Source organism: Lupinus angustifolius, chromosome LG20, assembly GCF_001865875.1.
Source record: "Lupinus angustifolius cultivar Tanjil chromosome LG20, LupAngTanjil_v1.0, whole genome shotgun sequence".
Lineage (NCBI taxonomy): Eukaryota > Viridiplantae > Streptophyta > Magnoliopsida > Fabales > Fabaceae > Lupinus > Lupinus angustifolius.
The window spans coordinates 2,785,500-2,804,005 of NC_032028.1; the positions used below are offsets into that span (position 1 = coordinate 2,785,500).

General features: G+C 32.3%; 2 protein-coding genes across 2 annotated transcripts; one reads left to right on the forward strand and one right to left on the reverse strand.

Annotated features, from left to right (window-relative positions):
- Window positions 517-2,363, forward strand: LOC109336609 (classical arabinogalactan protein 9-like). The gene is made up of 2 exons (XM_019573314.1): window positions 517-1,265; window positions 2,051-2,363. The coding sequence occupies exons 1-2, from the start codon at window positions 678-680 to the stop codon at window positions 2,117-2,119; spliced, it is 657 nt and encodes a 218-aa protein (XP_019428859.1). The 5' UTR covers window positions 517-677; the 3' UTR covers window positions 2,120-2,363.
- On the reverse strand, window positions 10,715-13,408 carry LOC109336412. Its single transcript, XM_019572996.1, has 3 exons — window positions 12,662-13,408; window positions 11,635-11,979; window positions 10,715-11,520 (listed from the first exon to the last, which is right to left on the reverse strand). Exons 1-3 carry the CDS (start codon window positions 13,106-13,108, stop codon window positions 10,903-10,905), a joined length of 1,410 nt encoding a protein of 469 aa, XP_019428541.1. The 5' UTR covers window positions 13,109-13,408; the 3' UTR covers window positions 10,715-10,902.

Here is an 18,506-nt window from a genome sequence, read left to right on the forward strand (position 1 = left end):
ATTTTTCAAATCCAAGATGTTCCTATCTAAAATTTGAGGACTAATCACTTTTTAGCTTCGGAAATCATGATCATCAATTGTCTGTAGGGACTTATGGAGTTAAGGAGTGAAATCTGCACAATTGTGTAATTTGACTTTCTATTTACTCATTCAGTATAACTTCTTGAAAAATTAGGAGAATGATATACATTTTCAGAAATTGTAGACACAAATCACGATTTACGCTATCAATTATATTTTACCCTAAATAATCGTGATTAACACGTATAACTTAAAATTACACCAATCACATAAATGCATAAAATTTTGGGAGTTAAGGGTGGATTTACATTGAAATGGAATATCATTTTTGAAATAACATTAATGTTCATTTTTAAATTAAACAAGTTCTAAGGGAGAAATGATAGATGAGAGAGAGCATGAAGCTACATAACTGTGACTGCAATGTGCAATCAGACTCCACAGATCTGTTTAGTAGTGGCAGCAATATAAAAAGGTGGAACCTTCCTCATATTTTGATCCAATCCATCCAAAATCTACTCTTTCATTCATTACAACTAGTAATTACAATCACATAGACTACTTTTTATTTCCTCACCCTCTTTCACTCCCTCTTAACTCACCTATTATCTACCTCTCATAGCTCCACTTCACTTGGAGGAAAAGTGATTGTAATAATGGCTCCAAAAACACTTTTTTTGGTTGGATTCATCTGCATTGTTCTTTCCTGCGTCACAGCCCAATCTCCCACCTCTTCCCCTGCCCCTCCCACTCCAACTACTCCAACCCCCACCACCACCCCTGCTCCTCCCACTCCTCAAGCTTCACCTCCACCCGTTCAATCTTCTCCTCCACCGCTTCAATCCTCTCCTCCACCGCTTCAATCTTCTCCTCCACCAGCCCAATCACCACCACCGGTACAATCACCACCACCAGTGAGCTCCCCCCCACCGGCACAATCGCCACCACCAGTGAGCTCCCCACCACCGGTACAATCACCACCACCAGTGAGCTCTCCACCACCCGCAACACCTCCACCAGCCCAATCTCCACCTCCAGCAACTCCTCCTCCGGCTACACCACCACCAGCAGTCCCTCCACCAGCACTCACACCAACACCTCTGTCATCTCCTCCAGCTACGTCTCCAGCTCCGGCGCCAGAGAAGGTGAAGAGTAAGGCACCAGCACTAGCACCAGGGCCTATCTCTCCCGCATCTGAAGCTCCCGGTCCTAACTTGGCCCCTGTCGCTCCTGCTGGTGATGATGTAAGTTCCCACTATAGTAATGTTATCTAAATTGTGGTTATAGTAGTGCCTGATATTTTTATATAATTATAAAAATATTTTTGCCCAAATATGATTTAATTATATGATGGTATGACCTAGTCATGTCACACTACACGAATCAATTCCGGTGTGGCGATATTACATTATTGCATCCAGATCAGATGATATGATCCAAATTTAAAATAGCTAGTTTAAATAATGTTGGATTAAAAATATATTTTAACCTTTCTGTAAATAGTTATATGTTTAAGATAGATATAGTTTTCATTTGAAATGTTATTAGCTAAAACCTTATGCGCGGTTTAATGAAAATGGCGTAAGAAATAATATGGAAATTATTTCTATTTTGGGAAAGTTAATCATGTGAAGAGATTTCTCTGAACATTTTAACTCTTTCAGACACCAATGGAACTGATTCTCATTCACCTTATTTCTTATGAGCACCATGCCATAACTCATGAATGATGCCTCGAGCGAACTCCTTTTATGCCTAAATTGCAGTTATTCCATCACCCATTCTCATAATTCCCACATTTTTTATCTATATATTTGTTTACGTATTTTTGGTCTAACTTAAAGGAAATTGTATGGTAGCATTGTTACTTCTTAGTATGCCATGTTATGAATTGCAATTCTGATTTTTGATCTTTGTGATGGATGAGATAGGCTTTGTAACCATTGTTATAGACATGTTGGTGTTTAAAAAATAAAACTTGTTTAACAACTGAGCTTCTGAATTATTAATCTACACTGTAACATTGCAGAGTGGGGTAGATAAGTTGATGGTTGGGAGCTTTGCATTCGGATGTGCCCTTCTGTCACTAATCCTCTAGAGATCGATCTCTAATCTCTTTCTTCTCTCTTTGGATCTAAGATTTTCCTTCTGATTGCTGCTATTTACCATTTGCCACTACATATATTATTTTCTAGCTATGATATCAGACTTTATTATTTGTATTTGGTCTATATAAATTCGCTTGTATTCTTTGGGAGATTTGATGGGAGACTTTGTATTTGACGGAACTTATTTTGTATGCCAGTATTATATGTATCCTTCTATTTGATTATTTCTTCTTCCTTTTCATTTTCTGCTTAATCTTTTTATTATAGTAGTGCTGCTCACAGTCACGGATCGCTATGTTTCATGAGTTTCGGTAATAGGTTTGGTTTGGAAACTCAATCATTGAAGTTTCATAATGCATTGTTATCCTTATTCATTGCTCTTTCAGCATTGTAATGCATGGCGATTATCTTTTTCTTTTCCCTTTTTGGGTGTATTAGTAGCTACATAACTTGCTCCAATCATCAATAAACCCACCAGGCCACCACTATTAACTGAAGTTTTTTGTTGATAATATTGCTGTTAATATAATCTTCACAGCAACGAGAGCCTTTTTAAAACATTACATATGAAATTTCAGAACACCAACTTTTCTGATAAGTTTCAAGACTTAACTTTTCAATAGTGAGGACATCTGAACCAATACAAATAGGCACAAAACAACACATGTTTGATCACTTTTGATTAACAAAATGAAAGACTCAACAAGTACACCAAGTGCAAATAATGAGAAAAGATTATTGTATTGAAAACAAGAAGTGAAATGGTTACAGGTGATGGATTAAACAATACCATGACTGTTACAATGAGGAAATGAAAGTAAATAGAAGATACTATTGAGAAAGAAGCAGAGAATGTTTCCAATATTCATCACGTAATTATTCATCCTTCTATTTCTCTTTTTTGTCCTTTTACTAAACCTCCCAATTCTCTGATCTTCTGCCAAGTGTCCTATTGGAATAACTAATTCATTTTCTCTCTCCGCCTAAAACTATTTATTGGTAAGCTTTTACTCCAAGTGTTACACAAACACATTAAAAAAAAAATCATCTTTTTTATCTGTCATGTTCTCCCTCCCTGCATAAGTAGCGTCATTGAGAATTTGAGATGAAATGAAAAGCATGAATTAATCTCTTTCAATGGCTTCAATTTATCTCCTCTGTGGCTATGCAATGGAAAAGCTTGAATCGTACTTCTTAGCTCCCACACAGGTATACATGTTTGCCAATGACAATCATAAATATCAGAGTAGGCAACCAATTATTCTCTATCGCCTTAGTTTTTTGGATTACAGAGTTTCATAAGGACTGCACTCTATAGTACTACAACCTTGGAATGCAACTCCTCTAGGCGGTCATGAATTAACTGCGCACCGTGTTAAGACCATGCCTGCGGTGTTACAATTGCAACAACTATAATTAGTAGCAGTATTCAGTAGACGGACCAATAATTCCCAGCATCAGAACAAGGATTCACATAAAGGTTGAATGAATGAGCAAGAGTGAAAGGAGTCACAAGGTGGTGTGATGGTGAAGAATGGGGACTTAGGAAGGGAGTGGAGGAGGTTGTGAGTTTAAGTCTCACCGTCAACAAAAAAAAAAATGAAAGTTATAAGGTAGTTTGATGTTTAGGATAAACGAAGGGATGGCAACAAGCGCAGGCGGGCGTGAGCAGTGCTTTATCGTGCTCAAACCCACAATATTTATGGGTACTCGTGCTGGTAGCGGGTATTTGCAGTACCCGACAAATTTTTAATTTTAATCATATATTTATATAATTTATAATAAATAATATGTAAAAATAATTGTTACATGAATATTATGATGTTTATATAATAAATTTATGATTATTGTATAATATGTGTAATTTATTATGAAATAATAATAAAGTATATTATATATAATCTTAAAATAATAAATAAATATATATAAAAATTTAACTAAAAACTAAATATATAAATTTGCGGGCTCATAAGCTATTATTGCGGGTAGTCATTGCAGATATTTTTACGGGTACTCTCGATCGGGTTCTTTTATCATCCCTAAGAATATTGATGGTAGAATCTCACTCACAACAAAATACTAACAACTAACATAATAACAATTGGCTATAAAAAAAAAGAATGAGGAAGAGTAAAGAACGATATAATACCATATAAATAATTTCTCACTATTAATTGCATAGAAGATAATTAAACTGGATGAAGCCCAACGTGAAGAGGATCCGAATTCATGTTCATCTGTCCAGATTGGGCTTGGATTTGAACAGATTTGATACTTGTTTCAGATTTTGGACGGGCTATTTTTTAAAGGGACTTTAGAATTTAGATTTATCCAACAAATGTTTGAACCTATTTTATTTTACTTTTCAAAATCTAAAACCACATATTTTTTTATATTAGCAAGGGTTATCCTTATGACCATTCTTTGGTTAAGAAACTATTATCTTTTAGAATGACTATTTCTTACAACAAGTCTTACTCCCGATAATTAAACCCTTAAATCCAAAATCACATATGATAATAAATAGAAGATTTCATGTCAAACCATTATTTGAATACATTAAATATAAACAAAATGGCCTTGTCAAACATGCAAATAATACAATCGAATGCAAAAACTATTAAAAATAATAATTAATGATTTCATTATTTTGTGAAAACAAGCTAATATACTAGACTTATAAAAAATGGTTAGGGTATTCACATAGGTTAATTATTCAATCGACTTCTCTTGGGTAATATTCATAACTATCATTTGTTATATACAAATGAAAGTAGAAATCATTTTTGTTTTTCGTTGGCAAATAACTTTATTAAGTTAAAAGGATACTAATGGCACAAAGAATTACAAACGAAAATTCATTGACGAGACACCTAGGCAATTCTAATAACAATATGAATATGCATCAATTGCAGGTGTATAATAAATTTGTATGCATCTCGTGCAGGGTAAGAAGGGGAAGCTTTCCATTAGAATAAAGTGATAATAATACTTAGAGTTTCACATTTCGTCATTTGTCCCGAACATGCATCTCTTTGATATACTCACCATGTCAACCAAATAAAGAACAACTCCTAAAACCCTCCTATTTTTCAGGATTATTATGCTATGTCTGTCAGAGATACTATGGTCACTAAATCAATGCAATTGCCGTTGACCAGGGTAATCTACATTTATGTTGTTGGCCTTCTAAATTATTGCTACTTTTTGACTGGGACCTAATTAAATTGATATGCTGTACAGTGTACTTTTCTTTATTGTTTATAGATTTTGAACAATTGGGCTCAAGTGCTCAAAAAATCGTTTGAAGGAAGGGAAGACCTTTTGGGATTTGCTAGGAAGGATATACCTATATAATATTAAATTAGAAGTGAATGAAAGTTTCAAAATGAAAGATATTGAAAAGGAAAATTTGACATTCAGGATTCTCGAACATTATTTCTAAAAATAAACTGGCAAACAGACATTAAACATGTAAATCAAACTTTTTCATGTAATGGAATATAATCTACAATTTGTTTTTGAATTTTGCTGCTGTACCTATAAATATTAAGTTTTGGATCTTTATGAAAATCAATAAAAAAAAAGTTCCTTTCAAAAACATCACACATCTTGCTAAACAATTAAAGGTTCATTTAGGTAAAAAAAAATTAAAGAGGGAAACTTTTAAAATATGAGGTAGACTGTAAGAGCCTTTACAATTTATTTGCACAATAATCCTAATTATTCTGATAATATATGTATTAGCAGGTGAACATCATGAAGCTCAGAACTCTGCCCTTAACCCATGCTCCCAGTTCTGAGCATTATTGGAGAGCCCTAGCTATCTGCAACATTGCAACTTTAGTGCTATTTTAATGGTTTTCCTTTCACACCAGTCAGCACGTGTTATTATTTTTCTATACTTTTCGTGGTAATTTTTTACCCACGAATGCTGAATGATTATGGCATAGGGATATTAATGAAGAACTTGTGTGGAGGGGACATGGGGTCCCATTTCCATATAAATTCAGACCTGTATGTTTAATACTTTATTTTTGCATCAATAATATGTTGATTTAGTGATATAAGGAATTCTTAGATTTCCAAAAAACTAAAATATCAACTTTTCTATTTATGAATTAACATTTGTTTGGAGGAATAAAATTATACTTCGAAAAGGATTAGTTATTTATTCATCTTATCCGGTGCCAAAAAAATACTTCATTTTTGCAATGGTGATGAGTATCGATTATAAATCAAGAATCCCCCTCCTGATAACTAGCAGAATAGACGCACTTCAACTCCCTAGACAACTAAATCTAACCTGGAACTCAATTTCAAATTAGCTAAATAGAGTTTTCAATTCTCAATTTCTTACATTATCTAATGTAATGTTGTAATAATCATGTGCATGTATATATCGCTATCACTCGACGTATCTATCAGAATTCTTTTGTTAGTTCACTATGCTGTGGGATTGCTCATCAGAATTCTTCTTCCAAATTTACTGTTTTAGACTTTAAGCCCTCCCTATGAAGGTCTACCTAGGTAATAAATGGTAGGGTTATTAAAATCGTACTGATTAAACCAATCAAAATATTGGTATAGTTGTACAATCGTTCAACTGGTGGTTCGGTAATTAATTTGTATGTTAGTTAAATCGGACATACCTGCTTATATTTATATATATAAACATATAACAAAAAAAGTTCAAATAGGTAGATACTCAAATTTATAATTCATATTCATAATCTACTCAAATTCACATAAGCAAACAACTTTAAGTCTTTAACAAATTCAAAGTCTAAATGATAAAACAAATAACAATCCAAAAATATCACTTAACAAACGCAAAATATAAATAAATGACACAAGTTCATAACTCATAATTCAAAACAAATAAATTTGGAGTTTTAACATTTAACATCAATGAGTCAAAGTTGTGTCATATCAAGGTTCCATATTTGCATCAAATCCTACCTTCAAACTGTTTACTTCAATATTACACAAATGTCACTGAGATTACACATTAATGTTAGGGACCAATATGTGTAATCTACGTATGCCTTAGAAGCATGTGCCTTGAAGTGTTGAAGAAGGGTTTGAAAGATGAGTCACCGTGTAATGAATTTTTAAGTTTAAAAAAAAAAGATGTGTATAAATCAGTCAGTTTAATCAAATTTCGGCCGGTTCACCAGTTTTGACCGATTTTCAATCGGTTTTAATACTTGACCGGTTCAATATCTGTATCATACTAATTAGGGATCCGGTTTACCAATTAAACTGATCGGAACGATACGGTTTTTATATCAGTAATAAAAGCTAGGTGATTAGTTATAAGATTTCTCATTGTAGCAGGCTTCAACTAGTGAAAATTGGGAATTTTTACAACCAACTAACTAATTTTAGGATTTGAATTCACACTATGAAAAGACATTAAATAATATTATCATTGCGATCTGGCTTACCCTCAAGTTAGTTATAAGGACCAACATCATAAAATTTGGTTCTCTTGTATCCATGGATGACTTAAATAATACAAATACTAAAATGGTAAAATAGAGAGAAAAAAAGAAAAGCCATATGACTCGACTCAATCCCTTTCACCCTATTCTCAAATATTATTTTATGAAGTGTTGTTAAAACCGTATCGATTATTAAACTGGATAAAATATGGATATAGTGGTACAGTGGTTTAACCAGTAGTTTAATAATTAAATCGCATGTCGGTTAAACCAGACATACTTGCTTATATATAAACCTATTTTAATTCCAAATAGGTAGATACTCAAATTTATAATCCATATTTATAATCTACTCAAAATTCACATAAATAAACAACTTTAAGTCTTTAACAAATTCAAAGTTTAAATTACAAAACATATATCAATCCAAAAGTAGCAGTTAACAACCACAAAATATAAATAAATGACATAAGTTCACAACTCACTCTACAAAACAAATAAATTTGGAGTTTTAACATTTAACATCAAGTAGTCAAAGTTGTCTGATATCGGGATTATATTTTTGCACCAAATCCTATCTTCAGACACTACTCCAAAATTACGCAAATGTCACTGAGGTTACACACGAATGTTAGGACCAAAATGTGTAATCTAAGTATGTCATGGAAACATGTGTCTTGAAGTGTTGAAGAATGGTTGGAAAGATGGGTCACCTTGTAATGAGTTTTTAAGTTTTTCTGAAAAAAATATATTTATAAACCGACCGGTTTAGTCAAATACCGGTTAATTTTGATCGGTTTTGATACTTTGTCGGTTCAACATATGTACCATACTGGTTAGAGGTTCGGTTTACCAGTTTTCCGGTCGATTTTACCGTTACGGTATGGTTTTCACATCTTTATTGTTTATGATAATCTTAAACCTTAGTCTATAATAAGACATCATGGATAAGTTTTTCAATGTTTTTTAAGTTATGTAGCCGAAATACAAAGCTGAGTTCGTTAACATTTTTTTCAGTCCAAAAAAAATAGGATCTCTCACTCAAATCAATATCTAAGATTCATTGACTACTATGTTATACACACATATAATTTCAGAGGTGGAACTAAAAATTACCTTTCTAACTATTAGAGACTAAAATAAAAATTAATTGCATTAAATTATTAGAGGCTAAAATAAAAATTTGTTAAAAATTGTAAAGGCTATTAGAGTATTGGGGTGAAAATAAAGCGTGTCAAACTAGCTCAACCCAATTGCCAAATTAAATATTCACTATAGTTAAATTTCAAGTCAAGTTTAAAGGGAACTAATTATAACTTAAAATTGATTTAATTAAAGTTTACAAAGTTTTAAATATGTTAGTAATGTCAAATTTATATTGATCATTGACTCAAATGATCATTTATATATATAATAAAGTGAGTTTATCTCCTGTATTTAATAAGTTAACTCTTTTGATTAATAAAAAAACATCAATCTAATTAACAAATAGAATTTCAAATAAATTTGAAGTTGGTAAACTTATTTCATTTCAATGGTTATATTTGTGTTCTCTTAACTGTATAATCAATTAATTTAGCAGCATGGGTTGGTGATGGCCATAAATGTGTACACATTTGACTGTGTCCCCACTAAGATGTGAGAAGTCCAATGTAAATTTGTGAAAATAAAAATATATTCTGAAATTAGATAATATCCAGAGGTAGAATTCCAGATTAACTCATTACTTTACAAATCACAAATCAATACCATTGAAATTTTGGCCAAAAATCTTATCAATAAATTAATAGTATATTCGTTAAGACATCAAGATCCAATTAGTCATCACCAAGGAAGATAAAAAAGAATATAAACAAATATTAAAAAACAAAATCCTTAATCTTTTTTACTATCCTTCAGAATCTTCCTAAAATAATATAGTACAAGTGGATAAAGAAGAGAAAGACAATACCTGAAAAAGTAAAAGAAAAAAATGAACATAGATCAAGTGGGGAAAACGAAAGGTGAGTGAGCATTGAGCAAGAAAGTAAAGGGAAGGTGGTTAGTTACATCACTTGTGTTGCTTTGGAAGCATCAAACCTCGTGGTCATTCCATAATCACGTTCCCACACACACTTACACTAGCCTTCCCTAGCTAGCATCAGAAACCCAACTCATTTTACTTTATTTATTCTCATGTCCCTCTGGCTTCCATTCACTACATAAATTTAATAGAATAAAGTAATATTCTCTGTTAACTACTATTATTTTCTTACCTATGCAGCTATGTTCATTTGACCGAGACCATGGAAAAAAGAGAGAAGCTTCCACACATGCAAATAAATTAGTAAGTATAAATGCCCGTTGCAGAGTTTCACAAGATGCACCATCTAACGAGTTTTTTTGGGTAATGGAAAATGCAAAGATTGGGATTTGAAGCCAGGCTCTTCTTTCACATGATAGGCATTCACACAATCTATTGCTACCAATTACAATATTACTGAGAAATTCAATAACTAAATATATATTAATAAATTAAGAGGAAATTCCAGTGAGAAGCTTGGCTTCCCAAGTTTCATATTTCGATAAAATATCAGATAAGAATAATTTCGGGGAATATATATGAGAGTGTAATTATAACACAAACTAGACTGTATACATTTGATAACTTAAATCTACCACGAGCATTCATTATCTGACAGAAGTGAAAGGAATAATTGGACTGTATACATTTGATTTTCAAGAGCACTGACAATATAGCATCATAATTATAACACAAAATGAAATCATAATACAAGAGAAATGTTTGGTACATCAATTAAGAGCGAGTATTTCTATGTAATACCCTATTACATTATCTCTTGAGTATCAAAAACACCCTTTTTAGTCTTTCACCTTTTCAAACACAAATGAACTACTACACCAACAAAACTGTTAGTGTCAAACTTGCTGTGGTCAATGGCAGACTCTTTAATATTGCTACCACCGACACAAAACTGAGAAGCTGTGAAGTAGGCAAAAAAGTTGGATGGTCCTACTCTACTATACCAAAGCTTCACCTTCCTCATTTATGGAAGGTAAACTAAAACCTTTAACCTCCATTTGCTCTATTCCGGCGTGGAAAACTGAGCTCCAACTCCATAGTTGGTTTCTGCATCGAGTATAAAACATTCACTCAGGCTTTTATAACACCTGTGAATTTTCATGCTCTATGTACAGATTGCACAGAGGCATAAACAAACTTCAACAAAGAACCAACTAAACCCCTATTCTAACATTAAAACGTTAGTAATTAGAAACTAGTCACTGCTATTAACAATTGCCATGAATTGATCCTACCCATATTGCTATATTTCCATCTTCCACATCATGCTTTCAATGCCGAGATTATGCGATTTCTCTAGTGCAATGACTTTGGCCCGATGAACTGCAAGTGAATTCTTTCCTCTTTCATCCTGGGGAAGTTCGCAAGCTTCACTGACAGAATCTGTTCTCAAATCAGCTGGTGGAATGAAGCAATCCAGTGAAAGACCTGGAACATTGAACGCAACCTCATCGATTGTCCAGGCTTCTTCCATTTTTGTTTTGGTGTGGCTCATAGCGGTCTCTCCAAATCTGAAGAGAGTTACCACAGAATGCCCTGAGTGTGCAATCATGATCCCCTCCACAGGCCTATAATCATGGAGATATGAGTTGATTGTGGTTTCCCAATAAACTGCATCGCCGCCATTAGATTGGATGCGGGTCAGATGAGAATCCTCGATGTGAACTAGAAGTCCAGTCTTCTGGCTAAAGTAGCCAAGTAAGACATGCCTTATGATCTCAGCAGGTCCTTCACTTCTGGCCTTCAAGGTCTGAGGGTCAGTACAGAGCTTAAGGATGAAGCAATCTTCGCCGTTAATATTCTTCTCTCCAGTGCATTTGGCATCAGCAAACATACTGGCTGTGGTTCTCGGGTCTAGACCCTAATTAAACAAATACACACATTTAGAAACTGCAAAGAAAAAGGTAGAACAACAAAAATAAAAACAAACCGCACGTCAAATATGCAGTGTGAAAATTGAAAAAGAAAGTCCAACCTGAAGTGCACGCCGCAAAGGCCTCACGGGCCCCTTTGCAGTATGAGCACCAAGCCAAGGAGTGTGCCTCCAAACAAGTTTGCCATTGCATCCAGCATGAACCTTGCTTCCCCCAACTGCAAGTTCCACATACCACATGTCAGGATTCATCTGCCAGAGCACAAATCCGCCGGATTCTGCACACTTAGAGGCACTCCGGTTCTTCACCACCCTAGTTGCAGTTTCAAATTCAGAAGCCACCATTCTCACCTTTCCCATTGCATATGCATTTTTAATTGAGTTTTGCAACCTCAGCCCTGAAGCCGCAGTGTACTGCTGCAATATGTATTGGGCAGATGAAGTTTCCTGCAATGATACCCATGAACAATAAATCAAAAAGTGAGTGGAGCCTTAGATGTAATTAAATGATCTTGAGAAAATTAGAGTAAATATCCATTAAAGTAGCCTTTTTGCACAACTGAACAACCTTTTTAATTACAGAACAGACAACAATTACATTTTACATGAAAGAGAAATGAATTTTAATTAGATCTGAAGCCAACAATTTAAGAACATTGGTATGCATATTATTGAGTTACCAGACTAAAATTATCCCAGAACATATAACCAGGTAAATTTATCTTAGAACGCATCCTTGTTCTTATTTTTTCCCTCAGCGGTCACTCTTTGAACAAAAATTTGAATTACACACAGCTGCATGTTATTCATTTCTTCATGGTTAATCATTTCACCCCAATCACAAACCCACAACAGCATATAAAACTAAAATTTTAAGCCTTTAACACAAACTTAAACCGAAATCTTCAACAGAGTCAAAACACGACAAACTGCATAAAAACACCATAAAAACCAAACTATCAAGGATTCAAAGGAAAAAGATACTAATTTTCCGCCATTTCATAAAACGACACTGAAAACAAAATTCAAAAACACATGCACAAAAACTAAACACGGCAAACATTATCTTGAGTTAAAAAATAGAAACTTGGAAAATGGGCAAGGATTAAGAACAGTGATAAAAACTCACAATAGGAGTATCCTTGATACTGAGATGAGGCAATGGGTCAGAGGCAGAGACATGAAGAGGAGCGAGTGGAGCAGCCATGACTCCAAGAAGAAGCCTCAGATCAGACCTCTTATACGACAATGACGACACGGACGGTGCACGTGACAACTGTCCCTTCATCCATTGCCCCAAACCCGACCCACTTCTCTTCGGGTCCCCATTTTCAGTTCCGTCCGGGTCGGGTCCTTCGATCAATGGACTCAGAGTTTCTCCTATTGGAGTCAGGCCTCCGGATCTCACAACTGCAGTGACTGTGTTAGTGTTTGAATGTTTTTTCCTTCGTAGCAAACCGGACATGGGTGAACCGGTTCGGGTTGGAGTACTGGACCGGGAGCGAGATGGTGAGAGACCGCGAACCACTTCTTCTTTGAGAGCGGAGAAGAAACCTTGTTTCTTTTCTTTTTCCATTTTGGGAGAAGAATCAGAGGAACGAAAAGAGAAAAAGAGGGTGAAAGGGAAGAGGGTGAGTGCTAATAATAAAAAGAGGAAAAGGAAGAGAATTTCATGGATGGATAATAATATGAAGAGAAGTAGAGAGAAAGAGTGTGAAAGAAAAGAAGAAAAGGTTTTGGAGAGTGAGTGAGTGAGGAATGGGGTTTGTAGGCGCACGGTTTTCGAAGATGGAAAATCGGAAACAGAGGAAGAAAGTGAGGAAAGTGTGTATGTGCTGCTGCGATAACAATACTTCGCTGCTGTTTCATTGGAACACTGAAGGGGGTGTGAGAATATATTATACTAGTATTGTAGGGGTCAGGCTCGTCTGGGATGTACAATTTTTTCTTTAGTTTAGTTTGAAGGACAAATTTATCTTATCATGATAAATAAATATAAAAGTATAAATATAAAAATATATTATATTTTCTTTAGTTGTTAGTATCATTTACCTCTTCATTACTTGAGAGGAGTATCATAGGACTACAATGTTTTAGTGACACTATCTAGTGTTACATTTTATTGTTGTATAGTATTACTCTTAACCTAATTTTGTTCTTACTTTTGTAGTATATAAGATGTTTTATTTTTATTTTTATCTATTTGTGTTTAATGTAATTAATTAAATTATTTATTATTTTAAATAAAATATTAAAATGGGAATAGTATCATTAAGTAGACCCACAAAGCTTAATAAAGTTTCAGGTATACTTGAATTTCATAAATATAATTATATCTAGAGTTTTATTCTTACAATTTCACTACTGAGCACTAACGAGTATTGATTCAAGTGGTAAATGTTTGATTTTTCTTAAGTAATGTTTTGGGTTCGAGTCTTGTCGATGAAAAAAATATATGCTGAGGGAGTTAGCCCCACATACTTGTGGATATTTCCAGTTCGAAGAAGATTGCCTCTAGTGCGAAAATACACGTGGGAAACCAAAAAAATCTCACTAATGAGTTTTATAGACAAACTCTTTAATCCCAATAAATATATATATATATATATATATTAATTATTAATTATTAATTTTTTAATTTAAATATTCTTTTAATTAATCACAAAGTGATATATTTTTTGAGATTTCAAATGTCTTTCCAAAATTGTTGTGAGATAGTTATTTATCTTTCTATTTTTAGAATATGAAATATTATAGGTGATCATTTAAATTGTAAGTCATCAAAATTTTGGAAAGCTTTAGTTTGTTAGAATAAGTAATAAAGATATATCATAATACCTGAATAATATCTCATCATACATGTATATTTATATTTTCTAACTTAATTATGATTTACCATACCATTATGTATAATTATAAGCATAATTTCTATAATAATGTTAAACATAGATGATAAATGACTTGAGAGAAAAATATCTAAATCATTGATGGAAGGAGGAGTGGCTACTCACCCCAGATTATTTATCTTCTTTATGATTTATATTGTATATCCTTTTTATATGTACTTGGTAATGATGAGTGTATTTAACTGTGTGCATATTTTTTTCTCAATTTTAAAAGATGGAAGTGTATTGTTGTATATGTCTTCTTATCTATTCAGGGCACTCCATACCTAAATTATGGCTTCTCCAATACCCTCAATTCACACGACAATGTTCATACTCGAATTATCCGTTGTCGTTTGATACCAACTTTTTGATGACATACTAAGAAATACATTAATATAATACTATCATCCTGCAACTGGTTATACTTAATTGTGATATCTTAAGTTTATATCCTCGTAAAAATTTATCCTATGCATACCTAAAGAACATAGAAAAATAGTTTTGAAACTTTTTTTTTCCCATCTTTATAGTGATGTTACCTTGAACATATATAAGATGTTCATGATGGGATTCTGCTGTATATCTACTGGTATCTCATGTGGTTCCTGATGAGATGCACTTTTGGATTTTAATTGCTCATTAGCATCTACTCTCAATAACAGGACAGCTTAGTTTGATTAAAACTAATAATTACGATCCCGAAATGAGAATGTTGCTCCATCCTCCGAAAACAAAGAAGAATATAAACTCGCATTTAACTAATTAATATGTCCCAAGTGCCCAACTGACCCCAATTAAACTAATATGTCCCAAGTGCCCAACTGACCCAATTAATAAAGATCTAATATATGTCCTAAACGTATTTTAGATTATAACTTATAAGCGTATTATCTATTATTTTTATATTAATTAATTTGACTCTTAAATAAAAATAGTATAATTGAATAATCAATGACTTTGTCCATTTAAAAAACTTCACTCTAATAATACATAATATTAAATTAATTAATTAATACTCCAAGCCCCTATATATTATTCTATGCCTCTGGCGATTCAATGATCATCAAACTCGGTCACATATCATAATAAAGAGGTGGGTCTCTACAAAATTAATGTTTTCTTAATTTAATATTCTTTAGAGTTTTATATATTATTATTGTATTATTTGCAATTCATATTTAATAATCATTGACTCTTAAAAAATGTATAAATATTTACACTTTTATACTTAGATATTATACATTTTTTTATATAGATCAACCTTAAGTAAACTTAAATTTGATGTATGGTATGTACAATTTTTTTTAGGTAGAATATCATATGTACAATTTGAAATGATGCATATATGTTAAATATGATGATATACAGATAAGGGAACTTTATTATAATTTCAACGTAATGAAAGGGGATGATTACTAATTAGTGGATCAATCTTAGTTTTCTGTATGAAGTTGACAAAATTGTTGTTCCTTATCGACAAAGGTATTCTCTTCCCATCCACCTTTCCCTTCGTGTAATCATCTTGTGTGTATGTATAGTTTCTGTAGGACTGAATGCGTTTTTTCCCTATTTATGGTGCCATTGATTTTAGTTTCCTATATTATTTACTTAACTATTTAGTCCTCGATTTGAGTTAATATTGATTTCCATTCTCTTGGTCAACTTTCTATATAAAAAAATACCACCACTAAATGACGAACTACTTTAGAATGAATCGCGCTTCAAGAATACGAAGACATATGGTGTGCTTATTTTAATCATGTTATTTTACAAGTTCTGTTTATATCTTTTAATGTTCAAAGTTTTCATGTTATTTTAAAATGTTTGATATTTTAGAAACTCGACAAAAATTTATACATTATTTTTCAACTATATCATTGTGTATTAAATCATTTTTTCATCCATGATCTCTTTGTTTCATTCTAATTCAGTTTTGAATGTGAATTAAAGGATGTTATTTTAGTCAAATTATATTGAAATCCAACATTATTTAATAATTTTTCAAGTCATGTACATAATCATAAATGCCAAATATATGAAATGGAGAATTGGAGATGGTATTTTTTATCTACTCCAATTTAAAATGGAGCAGCTAAATACTTACACAAAATTTGAAAACAAAATAGTGAGACACATCAAAATAAACACCATAACATATTTAAATCTTTAATGTATTAGTGGGATATCAAAAAGTAAGAGATTGAGGTAACATATATTTTGTGCATGCCCCCCTTCAATTGTATTTAATGTTGCACCTGCTGCAATAGTTTTCACTTTTATCACAAACTTGAACCCTAATTTGTCACTATCAAATAGAAAGTTAATTAACCACAAGTGATCCACCTTGGACATATGATTATTAATTATAGTTTGATGTCTGTACACAATTTGATTAACTTGTTGTACTCTTTTCAAAGATTTCTTTAACTGCTGACTTAAAAGATAATTTACCACAGTATCTCATGGCTTTGTTAACTAATTAAGGGATTATTCCTAATAGTTTTGTGACAATAACATCATATATAGGTTTGAGACCTGATTATACACAGTCGCTGGGGGACAGTTAGGCTTGTACCAACCATTGTGGGCTATTAATTGACTTCCGATAACTAAACTGAGACTTTGGTGTACTGCAATGTATACATATTTAATTTCATTTATACTCTGAGACTTTGCTATTAATTGACTATCGATAACTAAACTGAGACTTTGGTTAACATATACATATTTAATTTTATTTATACACTATATCGTAAGTTAGTAAATAGTACTATCAAATTATTAAACACGATGTGACTTGTTCTATGTGATTTTTAGCTTGAAGCTTGAATTATGAAAACTAAAGGAAACAAATCAGATTGTCTGATTAAAAAAAATAGATTAAATCGGACTAGACTTTTTTTTTGTAATCAACTAAAACTTTTTATAAAACTTATTTACACTTTAGGCAAACTAAAAAATATATTAACTTTAACCGACCCATCTAATATATTATTCCAATAATATTTATATCATTTTATTTTGATATAGCTAATTAGTGTTAGATCGACCTATTAAAAACATGTATGCTAACTTTTATTAAAAAAGGTATACTTAATACCTTATATAATAAGAGTCTTTAAATAGATTAATATGACATAGTTGAAATTTAAACAAAAAATAAATTTGAATTTTTTAAATGAATAAACATGTAATAAATGTGAATTTTTTAAATGAATAAACATGTCATATCCAACTGGTTTATAGGTTTGATTTGTTTATAAGTAAAATTTGATATGATATATTTACACTGTTATTTATACGTAACAACTATTAATATTTGTACATTCTTATTGTAAAAATTTATATATACTTAATATATCATCATAATTACTTTGAATTATTTTTTGTTGAAAAATAAATAATGATTAAATATGAATGGTAGATAATACAATAGCAATATATAAAACTCATATCATAATTATATTAGTTAAATTGAATAGTAAATATAATGGGTATAGGCTAATGTCAAAGCTGTCAAAGTTTAATTTTTTTTCTCTTGGCATCTAGTGATGGAGGTTTTACATTAGTATGGATTCCAAAGTAAATGTTATAAAAGGACTTCCACAAGCTGGTAGTCACTCATTATACTCTTAATTTTCCCCTTTTCCCTTTTAAAGTAACATTGCAGCTAAGTTCTAAGTTCCTAAAATATTCTTTCCCATTTGTTGCTACTATGTTTCTCGTTTTGACTAGAACAGCAAAAAAACATCCATGTCATACTTAAATTATGCTTTCTGAATCAGTGTTGTGTAATAATTTATGCATATAAGTTGATACGTTATAGTTTTTTTTTCTCCTTCTCATTGGGTCCCTATAGCATATGCTACTTTATATGGTCTAGCCAGCAACCTTCCCTCTTACGCGCCACAGCACATGCAGCACAGATTTTGGGCTCCAAAAGAAAAATATCATGACACAGAGATATCAAAGAACGTAGTTAATTGATATTGACTCATGAGGATGTGTGTGGGTAGTGGTGGGTTCAGATTTACAGATGAAATCAGATGTTTACATTTATGTCTCGTTTTATATCCTCACTCAATT